Source organism: Pristis pectinata, chromosome 1, assembly GCF_009764475.1.
Source record: "Pristis pectinata isolate sPriPec2 chromosome 1, sPriPec2.1.pri, whole genome shotgun sequence".
Taxonomy (NCBI): Eukaryota; Metazoa; Chordata; class Chondrichthyes; order Rhinopristiformes; family Pristidae; genus Pristis; species Pristis pectinata.
In genome coordinates this window covers 116631481-116656162 of record NC_067405.1, presented here as the reverse complement: position 1 = coordinate 116656162, position 24682 = coordinate 116631481, and the positions used below count along the sequence as shown (strand labels likewise).

Below are 24682 nucleotides of genomic sequence, written 5' to 3'. Positions count from 1 at the left end.
ATATAAGTACCATTTTTCCATCTGCCTTATCAACCATCAGATCAGTAATCAATGCTTTTGTAATGAAATTTATTATGGAAACGCATTTATGGTGTATCTGTGCTCCACCTCAGCATCTTTCCACCTCACTTCAACTCTCCCCCGATCAGTATATGCTTCTGTATTTTCCTTAGCCTGCATCTTCCTCAATCCAAGCATGCTATTTGTCTCAATCACTCCATTGTTGTACTCTCAAGAACTATAAAGTACTTTTCCAGTACAATACTCAAATACACTATAAAGGCAAGGTGATCAAAGTATGATTTTCTGCATTATATTTTCATGTTTTAGTAATTTCATTTTACAATATTTCACATCTGAGTTAATACAGTACAACAGTAACAATTATTGCAAACTTTCATATATTCAAATTAGTGCCTAAACTTGTTTGGAAAAAAGCATACCGCTGACCAAATTCAGAAATGAAAGGTACATACAATACATTTTAATGTAACTATTTTAAAATCAGAACATCTGTAGGACTCAAATATTGTAAAATTATTAAAAACATTGCGCATGTAAAAGCAGGTAGTTCAGAAATTCCCAACTTTCCCATTTTCAGCCTGAGCTTAAGTAATTTTTTTTAAATCAGTACAATTTTCCAACATTTTATAAGGCATTAAAAAACCTACAAATTAAATTTTTTCTCTACTTCATCAGCAATGATTTCTCCAATGGCTAAGGACGAGGTTGCTGCAGGTGAAGGTGCATTTCGAACATGAAGAACATGGCTGCCAATAGATCCAGAGCCTCCATCAAAGACAAAGTCATCCACCAGGTTACCATCTTTGTCCAAGGCTTGTGCTCTTACTCCAGATGGGCCTCTGCAGAAGCACAGCAAATCCTAGAGGTTACGTACAGTATAGTAACATGCAAATCAAATAACTTCAATGTGTTTATGTAAAGAGATTTATTGTTAAAGTTATTGTGTCCTAGTCAGTTCACACATCAGATTATACCAAGTAATGACTCATGTTTTCAGCTTCAATATACCTGAAATCTGCATTAAGATTTTTAATTTGAGCTGTACTGTGGTCATTAATTTTATACTCTTTACATTGACTCCTCTGTAAATTAAATTTATAAATCTTGAAGATAATTTCATACAACTTAATCCAACATAAAATGACACATCAATATTGAATAGTATATTAATACAGAGCACTTATGTTGCAGATTTGAAAAACTTAATTATTTTGATCTTATTTTCATCTACTTTCATTCTTAAATATCCTTTTGTGTCTTAGACAACAGGACAATTTAGGTCATACACTCCTGATACAACTCAATGTGATGATGATATCAAATACAGACCGCATAGTTTCCAAGGTGTGAATAGTTCTCTAAACTTCTCTCTTTGAGGTTGCAAGTCCATTGGTGGTTCAACAGACCAAAACCAATTAATTCATTTGTGCCTCATAATGAGATGTGGTGTACATATTCCTCAATACCATTTGAAGAATGGCAAAGAGCTCTCACAGTGATATTCCTTCAAATGCAAATTGCCTGATCATTCACTTCACTTTTGCATAAAGTTTCAATATTCATTTAACCAATAACCATATATCAAGATAATTTATGTGAAGCATATTGTATTTAAAATATACCTTACTTCATGGATATCTTTATTAGTTAATTGGCAGAAAACACAAATGATACAGTGACCACCAATGAGTGTTTCTCACCAGAACACTGCTCATGAAATTATATTTATTAATTGTAATATACATAGATAATAGGTATTGTGTCCTGCTTGTCACTCACATTTAGAATTTAAAAAATCCTGCAAACACTCGAGTTAAAAAATACATATAATTGAAATAACATTTCCTTTCAAAAACAGTTCCCACTTATAATACAAAACAGACAGACAGTCTATCCTGGCTGTACCACAGTTATGGCTGAAACCAACAAATTCAACAAAGACTGTTGAATGGTCCTTCCTGTACTGTCTAACACAACACCAAATGGTGTGTTTATGCATCTGGTCAAGAGAAAAACCTTGATGAAGGAAGTGTATAAAGGTTTTAATTCTCCACCATTGTGAAAAATCAAGAAAAGGAAAAACAGTAAAGTATTCATGATCCATCAGTGGTAGCAATTAATAACATTTTTTCACCCCAGGAAGTTAAGGCAGCTTTGATTGAATCATATTCACCATAAGCAATGTATGGACTAATCGACAAAATTAATGACAGAGACTCAGACTCTTCCAATTCTATCACCTGTCCAATGGTATAATATTTTCCAGTTTGTTACAGATTCATAAGGAAAATATTTTTTTGGGAAGGATAATGGGGTGGTGCTTTCCAGGCTAATGTCATCAGCACGCGAAAGGGCCAGTTACATTAGCTCCTGTGTGCATTGATCAGACTAGTGCAGTACAAGATTCAGCATAGGGGCACCCTGCTGAGTTCAATCAGGACTTTGCATATTTGCCAAGGGTTGACAAGTAGTGTATAATGTACCTGCAACTCTAAGTACCCAGCTCATAGTGGGTCCAGTGATCCGGTCTCTTGTCTCTAGAGATGGGCTACATCTGGGAATAAAGTAAGCATCTTCTGTATTGCAAACAAAACCTTAGCACAGAGAGAAAGTCTGAAAAGATTATGACTCTGAGGGCAGACATCGATGATGAAACGCACCAACACCTTCAATGTGCCAGTACACTCACTGGTCAATTGGAGTAAAGATTATTTGAAGATCAAGATCTCACACCTGGCACAAAGCTCATGGTCTACAGGGCAGCAATGATCCCTGCTTGCCTATAAGATTCTGAGACCTTGACGACCCATAGCAGGCATCTCAAGGCACTGGATAAATCCCACCAATGCTGTCTCCACAAAATTCTCCAAATTCATTGGAAGAAGACCACATTGCCTATTTCAAGAGCCTAGTGTCAGGCTTGTGAGCAATCTTCCAAGCTCTGTCATGGGAAGCAACTATCACAAAAGATTCAATGATGTGCTCAAAGTCCTTGAAGAAACACAACATCTCCACTTACGCCGGGGATCCTCTGGCCCATAAGCACTCAAAGTGGAGGAGGAGTATTCAGCACTGTAGTGAGAACCTCAGGGCCATGCATCAGAAGCCCTGTCTGACCATCTCACAATCTACCCACCCTCCCATTCCATCAGCCTCCATCTGCCCCACCTGTGGGGTGGGGTGGGGGGGGGTGTCTGTATTTCCCACATTTGCTTCATTAGGGTTAGCATGAGACTTTTACTCAGATTTTGTGGATTAAGTCATCCTTGACCTCCAGGAGCCATCTAAAAAGAGCAGCTATTAGTGACTTAAATAAAGGTATCAAGTTTAATGCATCCAAGGGAATATAAATATAGGAGCGAGGAGGACACAGAGTCTGAATAAGAATAAAGGGAAGTTAGGTCAGTGGGAAAAATACTGGGAAATGGAATATAGTAATGAGGAATGTGAGGTTATTCATTATGGTAGGAAAAATAGAAAAGCAGAATATTATTTAAATGGTGCAAGGCTATATTGGGTTCAGAGATCAAGGTGTACTCGTAGAAAGTTAGAATGTAGAGACAACAAGTAACAAGACCTTGCACTTGCACTCCTAGGTCCCTCTGTTCCATAACACTCCCCAGACAACAAGGCCAGCAAATTAAATAATGGCCTTTTTTTGCAAGATGGATGGAGCAAGCCTTCCTACAAATGTACAAGGTTTGGTGAGACTATCCCTCAGATTACTGCATACTGTTTTAGTCTTCATAATTACCCTAGAGACAGTGTAGCAAAGGTTGACAATTGATTCTTTACTCAAAGAGATTGAACAGAATGACCTTGTAATGTCTGGAATTTAGGAGAATGGGAGGTGATTTCATTGAAGCATGAGATTCTGAGGAGATCTGACAAGTAGATACTAGATGGATGCTTCTCTGGGTGGGAGAGTCTAGAACTCAGGGCACCGTGTCAGGATAAGGAGTCATAGCATGGAAACAGGCCCTTCAGCTCAAAAAGTCCATGTCGACTGTGTTGCCCAGCGAGCTAGTCCCATCTGCCTGCATTTGGCCCATAGCCCTCTAAATCTCTCCTATCCATTTATCTACATGGCTTTTAAATGTTGCTAATGTGCCTGCTTCAACCACTATTTCTGGCAGCTCATATCAAATACACACCACACCTTGCATGAAAAAGCTGCCCCTGATATCCTTTTTAAATCTCTTGCCTCTGATCTTAAACCTAAGCCTTCTTGTTTTTAGCACCCCCCTCCCTGAGAAAAAGACTGTGCCTTCACCCTGTCTATGAGTCTAATGATCTATATACCTCTATCAGGTCACCCCTCAATCTCCTATGTTCCAGGGAATAAAGTCCTAGTCTACGCAACCTCTACTTGCAACTCAGGCCCCCAAGTCCAGGCAACATCCTGGTAAATCTTTTCTGCATTCTTTCTAGTTTAATAACATCTTTTCTATCACAGGTTGACCAAAACTGTACACAATACTCTAAGTGCGACCTCACCAAAGTCTTATACAACTTCCCAGCTCCTATACTCAATGCCGTGACTGATGATGGCCAGCGTGCCAAATGCCTTCTTCACTCCCCTATCTACCTGTGATACCACTTTCAGTGAACTAGGTCCCTTTGTCCCTAGATCTCTTTGTTCCATAACACTCCCCAGGGCCCTACTATTCACTGTATGAGACCTATCCTGGTTTGATCTCCCAAAATGCAATACCTCACATTTATCTAGATTGAAAGCCATTTGCCAATCCTCAGCCCACATACAAGACTGATCAAGATCCCCCTGTAATTTTTCATAATCTTTTACACTACCTCCACCACCTATTTTAGTATCATCCACAAATTTACTAACCATGCCTTGTACATTCACATCCAAATCATTTATATAAATTACAAATAACTAAGGTCCCAGCACTGACCCCTGTGGCACAGGCCTCCAGTCTGAGAAACAACCCTCAACCATCACTCTCTGCTTCCTACCACTGAACGAATTATAAATCCAATCTACTATCTCCCGCTGGATCCCATGCAATCTAACCTTCCAGACTAGCCTGCCATAAGGGACCTTGTCAAAGAGTCTGCCAATGAAAATTGAGAAGAGGAATTTCTTCTGCCAGAGGGTTGTAAGTTTTAAAATTCCCTAATCCAGAGAAATGTGTACGCTGCGTCATTAGGTACATTCAATGTTATTTCTGATTTATCTTTGGACTACATGGGAATCAATTGTTATAGGAACTAGAAAAAGTCAAGTTGAGGCCAAAAGCCAGATTAACCATGACACTGTTTAATGGGTGAGTGTTTCAAGAGATCACATGGCCTACTGCTCCTGTTGTTTAAATGATCTTACGTTGAATCCAAAATTAACTGTCAATTTCACAGATTTTCTTAGATTCCTATATTCACCATTGGAGAGAATCTAAAACTGGTTATAGTATTCTAGATGTCTAACCAAAGTTTCATACAAAGCACAGCATTTTTTTCTCCCAGCAATATATCCCAAGATCTAATTTCCCTTTGCAATATTCAGCAGTGCCGGTCTTTCAATGACTCATCTACTTATTGTCCCCACGTGCTACTCTTGAAAACCTTGATCATTATTTTGATCATGGCTTATTCTGACAGGTAGTATACTTTGCTGGTTATATATTTAAACATTCCATTGGCTTTATCTGTTGTTGATTTAAATCTGAAATATTAGGCATCATGCTTGCCAAGATTTAAAAGCCTTTGAACTTCATCTATTCAAAACAGATTTTGCATTTGAAGAAAAAACAACAAACATTTAATATTTAACTATTACAACCAACTTACTTAAATTTATGTCAATATACCAAAATTAAATATGGTCTTTTTCCATAGAAGACTGCTGTGGAAAACAGCAGTTAATTGAAACAGTAACAGTTTATTAGTAGACTTGCATAATCTCCAACATTTTTGTTCTCCTGGAGAATACAATTTGAGTTAACATTTTTATAACAAACTTTGGAATATAATGGAATAAAAATATATTTATGCAAGGAACAAGAAATATAAAAGAACCAGAGAAAAAGTAAATAAAGAGTTGAAAACCTCTGAGGTTCAATATGCTACATACAATCTTGCTCCTCACCTCATGACATCATTGACAGTAAGTTCTGGAATATACCGCTGAAGCTGTTTCACTTGGGCACTGATAACGAGTCCTCTATACATTTCGTTTATACCGAATGCTACATGTTTCAATGCAAGTTTTTGAACCCCACTGGTAAAAGGAGGGCGAAGAGTTAGTTTTTATGCATCTGGTAATTTCACAAATTATCCGAAGATACAGATTAGAAACTACTTTCAAACTTGAAACACCAAAAAGGTAGTTATTTTTATTAACATGTGACCAATTTTCTCCTTTAAAATAAAAATTTTCCATTCATGTCTAACACCACACAGAAACAAACTGTGTGATATGATCTTGAAGTTTTGCTACATCTTTGAAAGACAATCCAATATACAAGGCACATATTTTGTATATGTGGATGAAATCACCTGCAGAAGCCCAGGCATATATAGGTAACAAATATTTCAGAACCACTTACATCAAGTAATTAAAATTGCTGTTGCAATATGTTTTTATATTTACACTTTACCACTAATGAGCAGGTACAACAAACAGGATGAACAGGAGATTTAACCATATAGTCAATGTTGAAAAAGATGTTTTCATATTATGTATTTCATATTTTTGTTCCACATTCAACTCACTACAGAGATATATGCCTGAAATCTTGTGCATACCTATAGCTTATTGCTTCTGTAAAATCATGCAGGTCAAAATCATGAACGTTGTAACCTTCACGTTTAAATGCCAAAACTGCATTGGGTCCAAGCCAGATGCTCCCATTCATTCTCGGTGTAAAGTGCACACCAAGAAAAGGAAAGTTTGGATTTGGAACCTAAAAAATAAATAACAGCTTAAATGATTATAATAGGATACAGGCAAGGAGTCCCATTGAAGAAAGACTTTCAATTTGATTATTTAGTTCAATATTCAAACGTTAAAAGGACTGGGCACAAATTCTGACAAAATGCAGTTGGTTAAATGGTATCGGGTTCAGCAGATTACAGACCACAGCGCCTCTTACTTGGCACAATCCTTCCTCTTGTCTATGAAAGTTCGGCCCTTCACTTGAAAAAATATTTTCTAAATTTAAAAACTGGTGGAGTTGCTGATAGTGAAGAAGGTTGTCAAAGGAATTAGCAGGTTATAGATCAGTTGCAGGTATGGGCAAACAAATAGCAGATGGAGTTTAATCTGGGCAGTGTGAGGTGTTGCACTTTGAGAAGTCAAATGCAAGGGGAAAGTACACAGTAAATGGCAGGACCCTGAGGAGCATTGACGTACAGAAGGATCTTGCGGTCCAAGTCCATAGCTCCCTGAAAGTGACAACAAAAGTAGATAGGGTGGTAAAGAAGGAATATGGCAAAATTGTCTTCATCAGTCAGGACACTGAGTACAAAAGTCAGGAAACCATGTTACAGCTGTATAAAACTTTGGTTAGGCCTCATTTGGAGTACTGCATGCAGTTCGGGTCACTCCATTACAAGAAGGATGTGGAGACTTTGGACAGGGTGCAGAAGAGGTTCACCAGGATGTTGTCTGGATTAGAGAGTATTAGCTATAAGGAGAGGCTGGACAAACTTGAGATGGTTTTCTCTGGAGTGTTGGAGGCTGAGGGAGATCTGATAGAAATTTATAAAATTATGAGAGGCATAGATTGGGTGGATAGTTAGAATCTTTTTACCAGGGTAGAAATATCAAATACTAGAGGACATAGCTTTAGGGTGAGAGAGGGCAAGTTTAAAGCAGATGTGTTACACAGAGAGTATTAGTTCCCTGGAACACACTGTCAAGAGTGGTGGTGGAAACAGGTACAATAGTGATGTTTAAGATGCATTTAGACAGGCACATGAACATGCAGGAATGGAGGGATATGTGCAGGTTTAGTTTAATTTGGCATCATGGTCAACACTGATATCGTGAGCTGAAGGGCCTGTTCCTGAGCTGTACAGGAACATAGAACATGTTCTATGTCAACAACAGTCAGTATGATAAACACAAAAATTAACCTAGGGGACATCAGATTCCAGTGCACATTTCAGAAGCAGCTATTTACATTAACAATTTTAAGATCAAGAATATTTGTAATTCAAATATATAAATTCAACAAATACTTTCTATGAGTACATACATGTATCCAATTATTAACATCTACAGTAGACTTCAAGAAAAGCAGCATGAGTAATATGAAAATATTGTACAAAACTGAACACAAGCACATTTTAAAGATGCATTTAAACTCAGAAATGGAGCAGAGTATCAAACTGCAATTAAACTATGACATTTGTGAATGTTGAACAGAAACTGGAATTGTAACAATTTTAGAAGATTGTAAAAATATGCAATCTCGTATGAAATTGTTCAATGCAAATTACACTTATTAAGTGCATCTCTGTTACTTACAGGATAAATGTTCCCTTTTACTAAATAGCGCTTCTCTGGTTTTAGCACCAGGTAATCTCCCCGAAAAGGCACTATACGTGGTTCATATCTACAACCAGATTTCTGTGACAGCCTGTCTGAATAGAGACCTCCACATGTCACAACGTACCTGCACCGTACTGCAGTTTTCTGCTTAAAAAAACACAAGTGAAATATACCAATTAAACTGATGTTGTGATAAGTGTGTTTAGGTTAGCTTTTATTGCTGACCTTTCCCTCTTTTTCAGTTAGCTTTGAATTGTAAGAGAAGTAATACAAGTTCTTGTTTATTATGACACATGACCCAAGGGGTCCATGCCAGCTTCCCACAGAGCTACAACATCAGTTCCATTTACCCTCTATTTTCCCTGTAGCCTTCCAACTTATTCACTCTCAAATGCCCATTGATTCCCCTCTGATTCTATGGATTCTTACCTACATAGTGGGGTAATTTACAATAGCCAATAAACCCACCAGCACATTTTTGGAATGTGGAAGGAAACCCACACCGTCATGGGGAGAAGATGCAAACTTCACACAAATAGCACCTGAGATCCGGAAAAATCCAAGTCCCTGGAGCCATGAGGCAGCGAAGCTAACTTGCACCACCATGCTGCCCATGGCGATGCAGCAGTTACTCCGGCTGCCCAGTTAATTGAGGAATTTAGCAGCATGTCAGGCAGAGCAAAGACCTCCAGCTTTGAACTTGGGCTCCTGTTCAGCTTATTGCTTTCCTTGGTTATCCAGTATGAAACTATGCCATATTTGTGGCAGACAGACAGATACACACATCCCATGAATAGGCATTATTCCATTGCTCTTTACTTTTAAACAGTCCTGGAGTAAGTGCCTAGCATCTTCCAATATTTCCCAAAATTGGTCATTCCTCATGAGTGAAATCTTGACAGTGAACATGAACAAATCTGTCAGTCTACACTTGGAATTGGAATATTATTGTCACTTGTACTGAGGTACAATCAAAAACTTGTCTTGCATACTGTTCATACAGATCAATTCATTGCATGGTGAATTGAGGTAGTACAAGGTACAACAAAACAGAATGCAGAGTAAAGTGACATAGCTACAGAGAAAGTGCAGTGCAGGTAGACAATAAGGTGCAAGGTCATAACGAGGTAGATTGTGAGGTCAAGAGTCCATTTTATCGTACTAGGGAACCGTTCAATAGTCTTATAACAGTGGGATAGAAGTTGTCCTTGAGCTTGGTGGTACATTCTTTTAGGCTTTTCTATCTTTTGCCTGATGGAAGAGGGGAGAAGAGAGAATGTCCCGGGTCGGTGGGGTCTTTGATTATGCTGACTGCTTTACCAAGGCAGTGAGAAGTATAGACAGAGTCCATGGAGGGGAGGCCGGTTTCCATGATATGCTGAGCTGTGTCCACAACTCACTGCAGTTTCTTGCGGCCCTGGACAAAGCAGTTGTCATACCAAGCTGTGATGCATCCAGATAGGATGCTTTCTTATGGTGCACTGATAAAAGTGAGGAGTGTCAAGGGGGACATGCCAAATTTCTTTAGCCTCCTGAGGAAGTAAAGGCGCTGGTGAGCTTCCTTGGCCATGGCATCTACGTGGTTGGATCAGGACAGCCTATTGGTGATGTACACTCCTGGGAACTTGAAGCTCTCAACCCTCTCGACCTCAGCACCATTGATGTAGACAGGTGCATGTACACTGCCCTGCCTTCCTGAAGTCAATGACCAGCTCTTTTGTTTTGCTGACATTGAGGGAAAGGTTGTTGTCATGACACCATGTCACTCAGCTCTCCATCTCCTTCCTGTACTCCGACTCATTGCTATTTGAGATACAGCTCACTATGGTGGTATCATCTGCAAACTTGTAGACGGAGTTGGAGCAGAATCTGGCTACGCAGTCATGAGTGTATAGGAAGTAGAATAGGGGGCTGAGAGTGCAGCCTTGTGGGGCACCAGTGTTGAAGAATAATCGTGCCGGAGGTGTTGCTGCCTATCCTTACTGATTGTGGTCTGTTGGTCAGGAAGTCAAGGATCCAGTTGCAAAGGGAGGTGTTGAGTCCAAGGTCTTGGTGCCTCAGTAAAGCAGCCAGTGTAATCAAAGATCCCACCCATCCCAGACATTCTCTCTTCTCCCCCCTTCCCATTGGGCAGAAGATACAAAAGCCTGAAAGCACGTACCACCAGGCTCAAGGACAGCTTCTATCCCACTACTGAATGGTTCCCTTGTATGATAAGATGGGACTCTTGACCTCAATCTACCTTGTTGTGACATTGCACCTTACTATCTACCTGTACTGCATTTCCTCTGTACTATAACACTTCATTCTTCACTCTGTTATTGTTTTTATCTTGTACTACCCTCAATGCACTGTTGTGGTGAATTGATCTGTATGGACTGTAAGTAAGACAAGTTTTTCACTGTACCTTGGTGAAATGTGACAATAAACCAATTTACCAAATTATCAAACTGAAGCTGATATGACTCAATGCGTGACCTGTTCATTCCTGGGTTTCAAACTGAACATACGGCACAATCTTGAACAGAGTTTCCAATTCCACATCCATTCCCTTATTGAGACTATTTCTTTTTATCTCTGTAATATCACCTTGGTGTTACCCCTGGCCCCATCACAGTGAAACTTTCACTCATACCTTTGTCTTCTCCAGTCCATTGATTTCCAGCCCTGCTCCTCCCACAATAATTTCCTTCACTGTGCTTCTAGTTCTGAGCTCTGCAAATAGTAATTCACACAACATTCCTTTGCCCCCCCATCCACACTTGTGCTCACCTACCATCCCTTTCTTTGATGACTCCCACTGACTTTGTATCTTCCAATACATTTAATTCATCATGTACCAATCCTCGTATGATCTCAGATCACACTAAATTTGCAAAGCCCTATGTCCTTCTTTGAAAATTGTAATTCTTTGGAATTTCCTGTGCACCTCTCTTCTCAACTTTCACCAGCTCACCATCTGCTCTCTAGAATTTTCTTGCAAAATTTATCTACCTGCTTTACCATTCCCTTAGTCTTCCAATGTCTTCTCAAAGCCTGACTTCTTGATTTAATCTTTGCTGTACATCAACTTGCAATGCTTAGCTATGATAAAGGCTCTGTAAATGTATAAATTATTGTAACATCTGACAGAAATTTACCCAAAAGTTCAGACTTGCTCAGATACTAATGATCAGGTATGTAATATCTTTAATAATAGCAGGAAGCATTCTCAAACTATGCACATCAAGTATTAACAGATACAAAGATGCTTACTTTCTGCCTTAACTTGCTTCAACACCTACTATCGCAGTATGAATATTTTAATTTATTACAGTTGTGATTCTTTGCTTTCTGTAGTAAGATAGAAAACTTGCACTGAATTTTGAGCACGTTCAAGCTTTATCCTCTATTTTCTGACAACTGCATTGCAACTACCTTAAATTAAAACATGCAGTTGATTTGAAGGAGGAAATTTTATTTAATCATAAACTGCATTTGTATTCTGATCTCAAAGTCCAAAATGGATCCCTATTTAGTTTTCTTTGATGAACATTCATTTTGGGGTAACTAGTGAAAAATAAAAGCTTTTTTAAATACATAACAAATTTGGAAATATAATACTGGTACTCATTCTACTACATTGCACAATATTAGAAGTTAAACAAATCTTTACCTTCAGACTCTTGATTGTCATTGGATACTTTAAACCTAAAAAAATTAATAACATTATGTGGTTTCTAAGATGATAACAGTTATGCTCAAAGAATTAGCCTAACAATTAAAAAAATTGCAATGCAAGTTAGACCATTGATCAAGTGAATTAAAATGGATTACATTTTTTCATTGCTGAAAATTATGAACAAAATATTGCTTTTGAAGAATACACTTCTCCATATTTAATTTTCCTTGTTAGATATCATTAATTCAGGATCAGATATTGCACAATACTGACACAGAGCCACTTTTTTCTACCTTACCCTGACAGAAACATAAACCCGTTTTAGGAAGAGCAGTTCCTACTGCAATAATCTGATTTCACACAATTTCCACAGCACACATCATTTAGACGGTAAATTTTAGTAAAGCTTGTGCCATTAGTCTGCCTTAAATTTGTAAATAGCTTTAAATTTGTAAATAACTACAAGCAAGAATTCATCAAATGCAAAAATTCAGGGTACTCAAACATCCTTTACTGCCATGGTGAGGCCAGATGCAAATCAAAAGAACAATACCTCATATTGCACTTGGGTAGCCTACAACCCAGTGGTACAAACAGTGAATTTTCCAATTTCAGATAACCCACTCCCAGTGTTCCTTTTCCACTCCCACCTGTCCACCCAGGATCTTGGTCCCCTTGTTCTATCCCCCTCTCCCCTACCATTACCTTCCCCTACCTAGTTCCATCTGCCCATCACTCACATACCTACCCATCTGGGTTTCTTCTCCCTTGGTTCACTTTTCCTATCCTCACCTCCCCCCCCCCCACCTGCTTTCCATCTGCCTATCACTCCCTTATTTGGTCCCACCATCACCTACCAGTTTCTGTCTCACCTCTCCTTCTCATTTACATATAAGGGCCATCCTTCCTCTCCACTCTCAGTCCTGATGCAGGGTCTTGACCCGAAATATTAACCATTCCTTTAACTCCACAGATGCTGCTTGACCTGCTGAGTTCTTCCAGCAGTTTATTTTTTGCTCCAGATTCCAGCAGGTGCAGTCTTGTGTCCTCGTACTAATTTATTGTGTCAGGTGTTCATTTATTTTAAATGTTCCAACATACTTTTGGTAAAATTTCTTCATGTGCCACTCTTAATCTCAATTTGTGTCTGCTAATTTTATACCAATCTCATTTCCTTATTAAACATGCATATGTGCCAAAGAGGTTACAACACCATTCTGACTGCACAAGACCATCAGTGTATAAACCATTTTGACACCAGAAATTTATCCAGAAGTACAGAGACTCAGTTAATAAATTTACTTTTTATTACATCCTCTCTAGGAGGCAAAATACTACCAATGTTGAATGTAATATTGACAAGATCCAAAACCCTCCTGGACAAACCAAAGCTGATATCTACTCAGTGTTGTTTCTTTGCAAGGTTTCCTCAGATATTGAGGCCCATGGCTACAAAATAATGAATTTGAACACTTACACATAAAAATTGCATGTGCATTTCAGAGCCATTGGTTCTGTGGATCTACTCCACAATATAATTTGTGATTCAGATTATTTGATAACAATTATTAAATTGTAGCTGTCCAATATAAATGATGCCCTTTGACTATATTATGATGTCCTTTAACGGCAACATGGCTATTTTAGACTCAAAAGGGTAGTTGAGATACTGGCAGTTTTCTATTTTGCTTCGAGGTGTGTAGTATTTTTTCCACAAATGTATTAGTTTCTTTTATTTTAGAACTGCACCAAAAGGTCAAAAACTGCAAACAATTTAATCTGTTCAGTGACGTGACAATAAAAATTGTGGGTCGCACTCACCATCTCTACTGCCTTCAGGACTTTCTTTAGTACTTTGGAAGCCAGTTACTTCAAACTGTGTTTCTATATTACCACCCATTTCACAAAAATCTTTTGCATACGATAAGGCTACCTCTCTCCAATCTACAATCCCGGTGTTTGGAGAGTCCAAGGCCATCAAACCCTAAGTTACAATAAAGAAATAAAAAGTTTAATACATGAAAATTCAGTACAACTTACAATAGGTTCTTTCTGTGCCTATTACCTTCTACTCCTTAGCATATGTCCTTTCATATTAAAACACCTTTTCTATAAAAATTTAAGAATTTTGTGTTTTTGTCCATAAGTGGTAAGTTAATACTTAAAGAAGACATGCAACTTCACAAACATCAAAAATTCAAATTAATATTAAGATAAACAAAATCAAAATGTGTTTCCAATTATACTAAGAAAAAAAGTAAGTGAAAAAAAGAAGCAACAATTCAAGATTTAAAAAGTACATGATTGGCTCTGACTCAGGAGCTAACAACAAAGTTTAGTGGTACTGGAATAAAAAGACAAGATTGACTACTGGAATTTATTAGCTTGCTACTGTATATTGGAAACAAATTCAGGTGCCCATCTCTTTCTTAAATATATTCAGTGACTGTACCTCCACAGCCGTCTGCAGTCCAGAATTTCACTGGTCCACTATGCTCTAAGTAAAGACTCAATACCTCAATCAGAATTGAATTTAGTTTTATTACAGTAGATGTAATTTTCACATTTATATCTTTTATAAGCTTATGTAATTTAAGAAGGAAAAGATCATTTTAAAAAGCAGAAAAGATGCAGTGTCTTTTTCCATATACATATCACTTCAATATACCATGCCAAAACATACTGCATTTACCTTTTGTTTATATTTTGATTTTAAAATGACTGTTAAAACACAAAAAACCTTTGTCACATGCCTTCTTCACATATTTTGCATTAAAATATTTTAAGCGGGCAGAAACAAAATTAACCTCTGTAATATACTCGAATAATCATCCTTCTATAGCCTGGTTGGAAAGGGCAGTGTACAAATAAAAACATTCCATATTTGATTCCTAGTACTGGTAACACAGACAAAATATTAGGTGAGGTTTTTACCCCTTAACCAAAAACCATGCTGTAAAGCATTCAATGTGGATATTGAAGAAAAATACGTCTCTGTTGTGGTTTTGACCCTGATGCAATCAATTGTCGTACCTTCAAAGAAATGGCCATTTGCCCTTCACTCTGGAATTGTATACCAACACAAATCTGTGCATTCAGTGAAGATGAAATTTGGAAAGAATTAAAACATTATAAAAATTACCCTACAATATGGCTCTCGCTCTTGGATTTCCTTTGCATCAATAAGTCTCAGGCCTTGGACATTGTTTTGCTGTCCACGTTTAAACAAAGCTTTTAACCTTACAATTTCTTCTTGCTCAACAGCAACAATAAGCTGCAATAAAAATGAAATTCACAAATCAAGTGTTGTATCTGAAACAAAAATCCTACATGATAAGCTACCAATTGATTATAAATTCAACACTTAAAATATTACTTTTCTGTATTCAATACAACACATATCGTCAACAATAGTTCTAGTATTATCCACGTTAAAAAAAACTGCAATTTTCTCTTAACCTTCAAATGTTGATCATTTTTTGGATAAGAACAATTTGCTATTGATCTAAAATCTTTTACTAATTTAAACTCAATTCCTCGTTTTATGTCCATTTTATTTTAAAGTACTATTTTCCAGATCTTTCATGTTACTTTTCACACTTCTAGAAGGTATCAGCCCATGTTTCTACAGTCTTTACTCGTCTGCTTACTTCCAAATCCTTGTCTCACATCAAGGGTACATGGCTGATTTGCCAGCTCACTGGCTGGTTTATGACTTTCTCTGGGACTACATTCTGATCTTTATTAATTTTGTATAATTCAATTGATTGGCTATTTTGACTGTTAAATATACCGATTAGCTCTTTCCCATTTTGTCTCATTGTGTGGTCATTTATTTTTGCCTGCATCAAACCTCAACTGTTATTGCTCTATCCGAGTAATATACCATGTTCAATGCAAGATATCAGTGCCAATTTCTAGTTCTTTGAAACTCTGACCATTGTGCTCGATGTGTTTGGTTTGATGCAAACTAGACATAGAAATAGTCCCAGATGATTCTTGAGCACATCAACCAGTTCTCCTTCACAATTTACTAAATGAGAACTGATCGTCTTCCATCCTTAACCAATGCTACTTTGACCTTAATTTGTGGAACTTTTCTCTTGCTGTGTTTTGACCTATATAGATTCATTATCTATGATTCTGTGTCTTCCTCAAGGGTGGTGGGGTGGAATTAAGCGAGAGATCCTCAGAAAGCATATTTATCTTTCATATTTTTAAATTCACGATGTGGAAAACACATCACATTGCAAATGCAATTGTTTCTCAGATAAAAATATCTGAATTCATCCACCCTGCCCATTATACCTATGTGCTAGTTGTTTGCAAGATAAGTTGTGTGTTTACAACACAAATAGTGCAACAGCTTGTCACATAATGAATCATGTTCACTGACACGGTGCAACTGATCCTACAGCAAAGGGCACATGGTAGAGAAAACAAGCTGGAGTTTTTAAGCAACAGCAGCTGTCGCTGGTTATTGAATGTCCATGCAGAACAGCTTCTATCTGAGGCCTGGTTTGAAACCATATTGGTTTTCATTTGTGCAGGGCAAAGTGACAGGCAACTTGGCACTGCAGCCATTTAATAATTTAATGTTTTATTCCTAATATTCCCCTCTTAAAATTTTTTTAAAAACCCTTCCAAGTCTTCTTTCCCTGCTCTAGAGCTGCTTCTTCCCCAAAATTCTTTTGTCCACCAATGCCCATCCTCAGAATGCTTGATGTTCAATTTTTTTTTCCACCTTCTTGGTCTACACTCTGCCTCCACATTTTTTCCAAGGCCTTACTTATCTGGTACAGTTGGGAGAGCTTCACACTTCCTTTTCTCCCCTGAAAGAGAGTACTTTTACTGTCCACTGATACATGGCCTAATGAATACCTCTTCAAATGAGGCAGACAGTACCAGTGCTGTTCTCTTGAACCATACCCAACAGAAAATAGGGAAGAAGGTAAAACTTTTGGAGTTCAAAGGTGCAGTTTGGAGGGTATAAGAAAAAAGGAGAATGATTTTCTGATACACAGATTCAAGAACAAGAGAGCGAGAGAGACTTAGCATGGATGTTTAGCATGAATGTTAGAGGAAAAAGATTAAAAACAAAACTAGATTGAGTGTTGGACAGAACCACACACGAGACTGTTGCAAAATGAAAAGATTGTGTTGAGAATAAAAGAAAACACAACTTTCAGAAAGAAACGTGACATTTAGGTAACACCAAAGTAATTCTAACACCTTGTACATGGATGTTCTTTTGACAACAAACTACTTCCTGATGTCACACTTCCATTTCAAAACCTAACAAACTTCCCCGCAGTTAACTTAACTGCTGATGAATCAATACCACCATTTATGTCAATTTTTCTTAGAGAATATTATCCAAAAAATGATCTTAAACAAGATTAAAAAGTACACTAATATTAAATAACTCTACAATACTGTATTTTCAACTTTTAACACCTTCAGTAAAGTTTTAACTTCGGACTCAATTTTCCTCCTCCAAAAGACTGGACTACATTAACTTCTTACTTCAACAATTATCTGACCTTTCAATCACATAAACTCTTCCAAGTCTTCCATGTCAATCTGATGAATTTCCCAGTATGAAATGTGTGCATCAACAGGAAGAGTAGAGTGAAAGGGAAAATCCTCTTATATTGCGAGGAGAAAGTTACCTTGCTTTTTCAAAAGGCAATTTGAAAGAAACAGATTGAATTTTCAGAACCTTATTTCAAGAAATTAATAAATTTACATACATGTGTGTTTTGGGCACAAGTTCTTTCCTTAAGGCAACCAGAAGCAGAAAGAGATACTTTACTGTCAATGAGGAACTCAAATAGACATTTTTTCTAGCAAATTGACAACATTAATCACCCTGCTTTGGTTGTGCATATTCTGATAAAATAATTTTCCTGAACTATGAGGTTCAATTCATTTGTTTGGAAGTGGCACAAGTAAAAGTTTTGCACATTTTATGGGAGTGATTATGAAAAATTATAGTTGATAAATTAAGATAGCAAATTCACAAGTAGCATGCTTCTAGAATCAAAAAGAATTATGGTACTGGATGTGGTGATTTGGCCCACTGTGCCCATGCTATTGTACAGCAAGTAGAATTGCTGCCTTGCAATGGCAGAGATCCAGGTTCAATCCTGACTGCGGGTGCTCTCTGTGTGGAGTTTGCACATTCTCTGTGACTGTGTAGGTTTCCTCCCACAGTCCAAACACGTGTGGTTGGTGGGTTAATTGGTCATTGTGAATTGCCCCCGGTGTGTACGCGAGCGGTAGAATCTGGGGAGAGTTGATGAGACTGAGGAAGAATAAAAAAAATTGGGATTAACATAGGATTAGCATAAATGGGTGGTTGATGTGGACTTGGTGGGTCAAAGGATCTGTTTTGGTGTTGTCTCTCGCTGTGACTCTATTACCAATGTCATTGCTGATCTTCTGTCACAATCATCATTTCCCTACCCCATACCTTATTCCTCAGTACCTTTAATAGCCAGAAATTTATTATTCTGTTTTGATTGCAATCAATGTCTGAGCCAAAGGACCCATGTCTGTGCTGTACAGCTCTATGACTCTGCTGTACAAATCTCTGCATGAAGTGTTGAATCTCTGGAATTCGTTAAGTGAAGAAATATTCCTAACTTCAGTCCCAAATGGATTTTCCGTTTTTTGAGATAGTTCTGGACTCCTCTGGCAGGGGAAACATCCATCTTACACTGTGAAGTCCTCTAAGAGCTTTGTAATTTTCAATGAGATCAACTCTCTGGAGAATAGAGGTCTAGCATTCTCTATATCAAGTACCTATCCAGGAGCATTAATTTAGTTATTCTGAGCAATAGAACAAAAGGTGAATGACATTTATACAGCCAGAAGAATACTCACTTTACCACATCGTTTGTAAGGGATACCTTTCTTCTCAAAATAAGCATAGCTTAGTTCAGCACCCCGCACACAGAGTTTAGCTTTTAAAGACCCTGGCGTATAGTAAATTCCACTGTGAATAACCCCACTGTTGTGTCCACTCTGATGGAAAGCTGAACAAGATTACAATGATTAGCACGGAAAGCAAATGGTTAAAATTATAAATTAATTTCCATAACAAAATTATAAAAAACAATACAAATGTAATAATATTGGGGCTGTTCTTTGCATCAAATGCATTAAAACAAACATGATACAAATTTGGTGGCATGATATACTTGCAGTCAAAAGTCACCACTGCAGAGTAATAGAGAAGATCATCGAAGAGCAAATAAAATTTAACTTACTCATTTCCACTACAAACTGTCCCCTTCAGGCTCCCTTCCCCTCTTCTACAACCTTGCATTTGATGCGAGAATCTCATGGATACCTGCTAAGTTGCCGCAGTTTCCTCCAACTTTTTGTCCTTCTTGACAGCTCACCATTTAGCCCAGCTTAAAGCTCAATACTGAAATGCATTTGTTCTTTCTCCACCCATTTGCTTTTTTCCACAAGACTCCCAATCTATTTTTATACTGATCTTTGTTAACATGACCATTACCTAGCTACCTTTCCCTTTCAGTATTTCAAATTCAAAGCCATTATCTCACCTCTTGGCAATCATCTCATTTCTTAAAAATATATTCTCTTCTTCTCCATTTTATCAAACTACCATTCTGTCTCCAATTCTTTTCTGTCCAAACAATTCTATGATAAAATTCTGCCTTAAATCAGAAAATAGTGGAAATGTTCAGCAGTTTAGGTAGCAGCTGTGGAAAAAGAAAACATTTCAGAATTTTAAGTTTGCTTCTGTCTCCACAGAGGCTTTTTCTCCTGCATTTTTGATTTATTTCAGTCTTTAGCATCTGCAGTATTTTGCTTTTAGTTAAGTTTGCTTGCTCAAGTCAATTAAAATAGACTTCCATTCACAAATTGGACTTCAATTCAAAAAATGGTACAAATGTTTGCGAATCACCTGTCTTCCTCTGTGTTTATGACACAGCTAACGATGCATCTTTCTCCATCACCTCCCTTTCATTACTGTATCTCCACCGCCTCTACTGCCAAAGACCAGGGTAGAAGGCACATGAAAACACCACCATCTGAAGTTCCCTCGCGTCACACACCATCTTGACTTGTAAGCAACCCAGCTTCCTTGATCACTGCAGAGTCTAAATCTGGGAACTTCCTACACAGCAGCACTGCGGAGTATCTTTACCAGAAAGATTGCAGGGATGACGCACCACCACCTTCACAATGATTGCTGGTTTTGCCAGTTACGTTCACTTCCCAAAAAACAAATATTTTCAAAAATTAATTTCAATAGATACTTTACAGCAGCAAAAAGCCTAAAGCAAGCTACAATTTAAGAATATGTTACTCGTATGATTTTAACAAATATTCAGTGGTTCTAAGGTGATTTTGTTTTAAAATAATTAGCAATATAATCATGTGGACAGGTCTTTTCTTGCTCACCCACTTGACCTGATTGCATTGCACAAGACTTATCACCACAAGCCTTAGGAATCTAAAGCATGCAGTGCTCCGACATTCTTTCTTATTTTTTTGGTTCCACATTACAATCTCCACAACTATGCCATTGGCATTTTATCCTCCGAAAAGCCAAAATTAAACTCCAAGATGCAATATCAAAATTCTTGTATTTAAAATACAGGCCTTTCCCTGAATTTGATTTCTACAATCTCTAACAAATCTATGTTACATCATTGTTAGTCACTTTAATATAGCTAAACGGGAATCCAGTTGGGGATAATTGTATCTTATAGGAATAAAGAGATGGAAGGATGGAGAGGTTCAAGGAGAGAATTCTGAAATTTAAGGCCCGAGCAGCTGGAGGTCTTGATGGGTGGAATTAAAATTGGGAAGATTACATGAACTTATTTTGCTTTATTCCTCAATGGTGGTGAATGTTTGTAATATGAATAAACATTTATCATTAATAAAGTACATTTATCAATATTATTAAAATGAGTTCAAGAGTCTAAAGGCATCACTGTAGCTGGTCACCAAATTTACATATTCCTCTTCCCAAAATCTGCCATTACGAGTTCAATGTAACAATTTCATAACAGTATTATACTCACCAGCTATGCTTAAAAATTGGCTAAATTTAAAAAAAATACTGGAGAGAATTTTCTGTTAATACAAATATTTCAAACCAGTTTTAAAAGCATCATACCATTAGTTTTCTAGGGTTACTAAACTATAGCCATAAGACCAAATTTAGCCAGTTGTAAAGAAGTACTCCTGAAAGGAAGGCTCCAATATACTACAACACAAGGTCCAAAGTGTGTGCACAGTAGAAGAGGCCCTACCTCCATGATGTCTATTACTGTAGAGAATGTAGACTGTAGAAGTGAACTGAGAAGAGTTTTACAAGGGAGTGAAAGATATGAAGTTGAGCAGATGATTAAGGTGGGGTAGGAGCTGTGGAAATCAGCAGCAAATGGGGGAGAATAGGAGAGGAGAGTGGGAATGAGCAGTAATGATAGCAAGTTATGGTGGAACTAACTGAAAATTAGTGATTCTCCAGCAGTGGCCCAGGCATATTTTTTAATTAAAACACCAAAGCAGGGCTCAGCTCTCCAATTAAGAACTGTTTCAGTTTTCTTTTGTCTTTTATGCACTGCAGAAGTTTTATTCAAATGACCAGTATTAAGCGTCGCTTAATGTCACTGTGCATTGCTATTGGTATCCATGCATCACAGCACCACATGCATGGAAGTGATGGCAAAAATTTTGGTTCATGGTTTACTGCAGCAACTTTCAAGCCCAAACATTTGGGCATGCTTGCTCTAGGGCAAATCCAGAGGTTAGTAAATTAAAATCAAAAATCTACAAACATTGGAAATCTGAGATAAAAACAGAAAATTCAGCAGGTCAGGCAGTATCTATGGAAAGAGCAACTGTTATTGTTTTACATCTGAAACTCCTCATCACAACAGTAGCTAGAACTGCAAATGTGCACCTTCCTTCCCAAAATTCACCATGATGAATTCAATGTGCTGAGTGCTTTCAGGATTTTCTGTTTTTATTCCAGAGGTTTGTATTTTTGTTTAGTTCAACGTTCCTCTTTTTTTTAAAAAAAAGAAAAGGTTTTATCCTCCAAATGTACCAAGTTCTTTTTCCTTTTCCAGTACAATGAAGGTCAATTTAGGAAACCGCTGTATCAGTTCTCTAGCAGATGCCAGTCCAACGATTCCTCCTCCAACAATGGCCACATCATAAGAACTAGAAAAGGGAAGTGCAATCATAAGCATAGATATCCAAATTTTTGGGCTATGTTAGTTGACGATCTAGATGTCTGTAACACTGATTTTGTTCAACTTAAATATTGCAATAATGACCCAAGTTTTGCTAATGTGATGGTATTCACTATTACATCATGAAATTGACAGAAATTTCTGAAGTGCGCATATGCTTGGTTAGATGCAAATCCATTAATTATGTGACTACCTGTTGCTTTACAAGTAGTTATTTTGCATTATTTTCCAGGGTAATCTTCAAGAATTAATGATCTGATGTGAACTTCAGGGATCTATTATTTTTGCCGTTAAATTCCCCTAGAAAGTTGTACACAGTTGCAAAAAAGTTTTTATTGGTGTACTAATCCTTTATTAAACATTAGTCTATCTGGCCCTAAAATGTTAACTTCAAATATGTGTGGATTGTAATTGCCTCATACATTTCAAAATATGTATGCATTTTAAAACTAAACCTTTTATTTTGAATATTTATGGTAGGCCATTAACTGAAATAGGTGTATGTTCCTAACTTCATATCTTCTCTGCAAAACTTTGGTTAAAAACTGTAATTTACTTTTTGGTTTGCTGCTTGTGAGAATTCTTTTTTTTTATTTACAGCATGGTAACAGGCCCTTCCGGCCCAACGAGTCCGCCCCGCCCATTTTAAACCCAAATTAACCCACCAGTACTTCTTTGCAATGTGGGAGGAAACCCACGCAGACACGGGAGAACGTACAAACTCCTTACAGACAGCGACGGAAAACAAACCCCGATCGCTGGCGCTGTAATAGCGTCGTGCTAACCCCTACGCTACCGTGCCGATTGCGATCGCCTGCTCAGCCAATTTGATGCTCTCACTGTTGTTAATTAGCAATACTCACCTCAATAAAAATGCCTGACAGCAATTAATGTCATAAAAAGTGAAGCTCATATTACATGGGAACACTGGATCTTTCTCAGCAACTTTCAATTTCACACTAATCCCAAGGTCTAGGCTAATACTTGTCCTGAAACATTCAAAAACATTGAGATATATGGCCATAATTTTCACCACACCCAAATTTCCTCACTTTGCTCCATATCTATCAATTTCTAAGGAAACCAAACACAGATTGAGTGACTCCTTTAGGAGACCACTCTACAACTTCCTGCATCATTCCAAAGTTGTGGACTCAACAAGTTCAAATGTTCCAGATGATCAGAAATGTTAGCTTTTGTATTTCATATTTCCAGCAATCATTGCTTCCCCCCCCTTTAGTTATGTCAAATAATTATTCTATTGCATCAATTTAGACATCCACTAGATCTACCTTTTGTTATCCACTAATCCTTTTACCACCTTTAATCAACACTTGCCATTTAATGTTTTCCATCACATCACAGATTATTTGTCTCTCCGGCACTCTGCCTCTCCCTTTCTGTCTTGTATCTCTAACTTCTACTATTCTGATTGAAGGTCATCAGCCTGAAACAGTAAATGGTTTTCAATACAAATGCTACCTTATCCTGCCGAGTATTTCCAGCACTTCCGATTTACAGCATATGCCGTATTTTACTTCTGGATTAATGCTTCAGGATACTTAGGGGGCAGGCAGTACTGCTTCTGCACACCATTGACACCATTAGTAAACATTTACATGCTCGATTCACATGAACTCCCATCTGAAGCAAGCTTTCCATCAGCTATAGCATAGTTGACAGCAGGCTGACGTGCTACTCTAATTTCAGTCAGGGATAACATTTTCCAAGCTTTATAGAAGGCGCAATCCATATTAAATCGCTTATATCGTATCGATTGCACTTGCAAAGACGATCACAACACAGCTTGGTGCAGAGCGGAGTTTCACTGTAAGCACCTTCTGACTTCCCAGTTTAGCTACACTCGTACAGACACCATAGGTCCCTGTCAGCTTCATACAGTGATACAGCCCGACAACGTGAGCTTCACCTGGTGATAACCACAAACCCTGGGCCACTCACCCCCAACATCGCTCCACACATTCCTATTGCGCCGGCAAACAGCAGTCAAACGCCCCACGCCTGAAGCCAGCCCGCATCCCTTCCAGCTCCCATGATTTACCTGAACCTCCTTCGTACGACATGATCCACCCGGAACCCGTTGAGTCGCCCGCCAAGCAGCGACGCAACGCAAACACTCCGAGCGCCGGCAACCATCACCATCGGAAAACAACCGCAACCCCAACCCCAACCCCAACCGGCGCCGGCACCGCCCCGTCACCTTTCACC

General features: G+C 38.0%; 1 protein-coding gene across 3 annotated transcripts; it reads right to left on the bottom strand.

The window, feature by feature from the left end:
- Positions 1 to 293: 293 nt before the first annotated feature.
- l2hgdh (L-2-hydroxyglutarate dehydrogenase) lies at positions 294 to 24672 on the bottom strand. Of its 3 annotated transcripts, none has more exons than XM_052017484.1 (10): positions 24516 to 24672; positions 22306 to 22421; positions 19092 to 19243; positions 15346 to 15477; positions 14025 to 14187; positions 12198 to 12232; positions 8519 to 8686; positions 6793 to 6950; positions 6134 to 6265; positions 294 to 863 (listed from the first exon to the last, which is right to left on the bottom strand). In XM_052017484.1, exons 1-10 carry the CDS (start codon positions 24614 to 24616, stop codon positions 668 to 670), a joined length of 1353 nt encoding a protein of 450 aa, XP_051873444.1. In that variant the 5' UTR covers positions 24617 to 24672; the 3' UTR covers positions 294 to 667. The 3 variants fall into 3 exon arrangements, with proteins under 3 accessions (XP_051873444.1, XP_051873437.1, XP_051873453.1); XM_052017477.1 differs by having other exon boundaries at positions 313 to 863; positions 8519 to 8689; XM_052017493.1 differs by lacking the exon at positions 24516 to 24672 and adding an exon at positions 23792 to 23928 and having other exon boundaries at positions 313 to 863; positions 8519 to 8689.
- Between the last annotated feature and the right edge of the window lie 10 nt (positions 24673 to 24682).

What these genes read in the sequence shown, in the direction of transcription:
- l2hgdh (XM_052017477.1), bottom strand. Translation starts at nt 24,616, where the DNA reads ATGGTGATGGTTGCCGGCGCTCGGAGTGTTTGCGTTGCGTCGCTGCTT. An exon ending in GGAAAAGGAAAAAGAACTTG is followed by an intron (nt 19,244 to 22,305) that starts GTACATTTGGAG and finishes AATCTTGTTCAG; the next exon opens with CTTTCCATCAGAGTGGACAC. An exon ending in CTTACAAACGATGTGGTAAA is followed by an intron (nt 15,478 to 19,091) that starts GTGAGTATTCTT and finishes TTTTTATTGCAG; the next exon opens with CTTATTGTTGCTGTTGAGCA.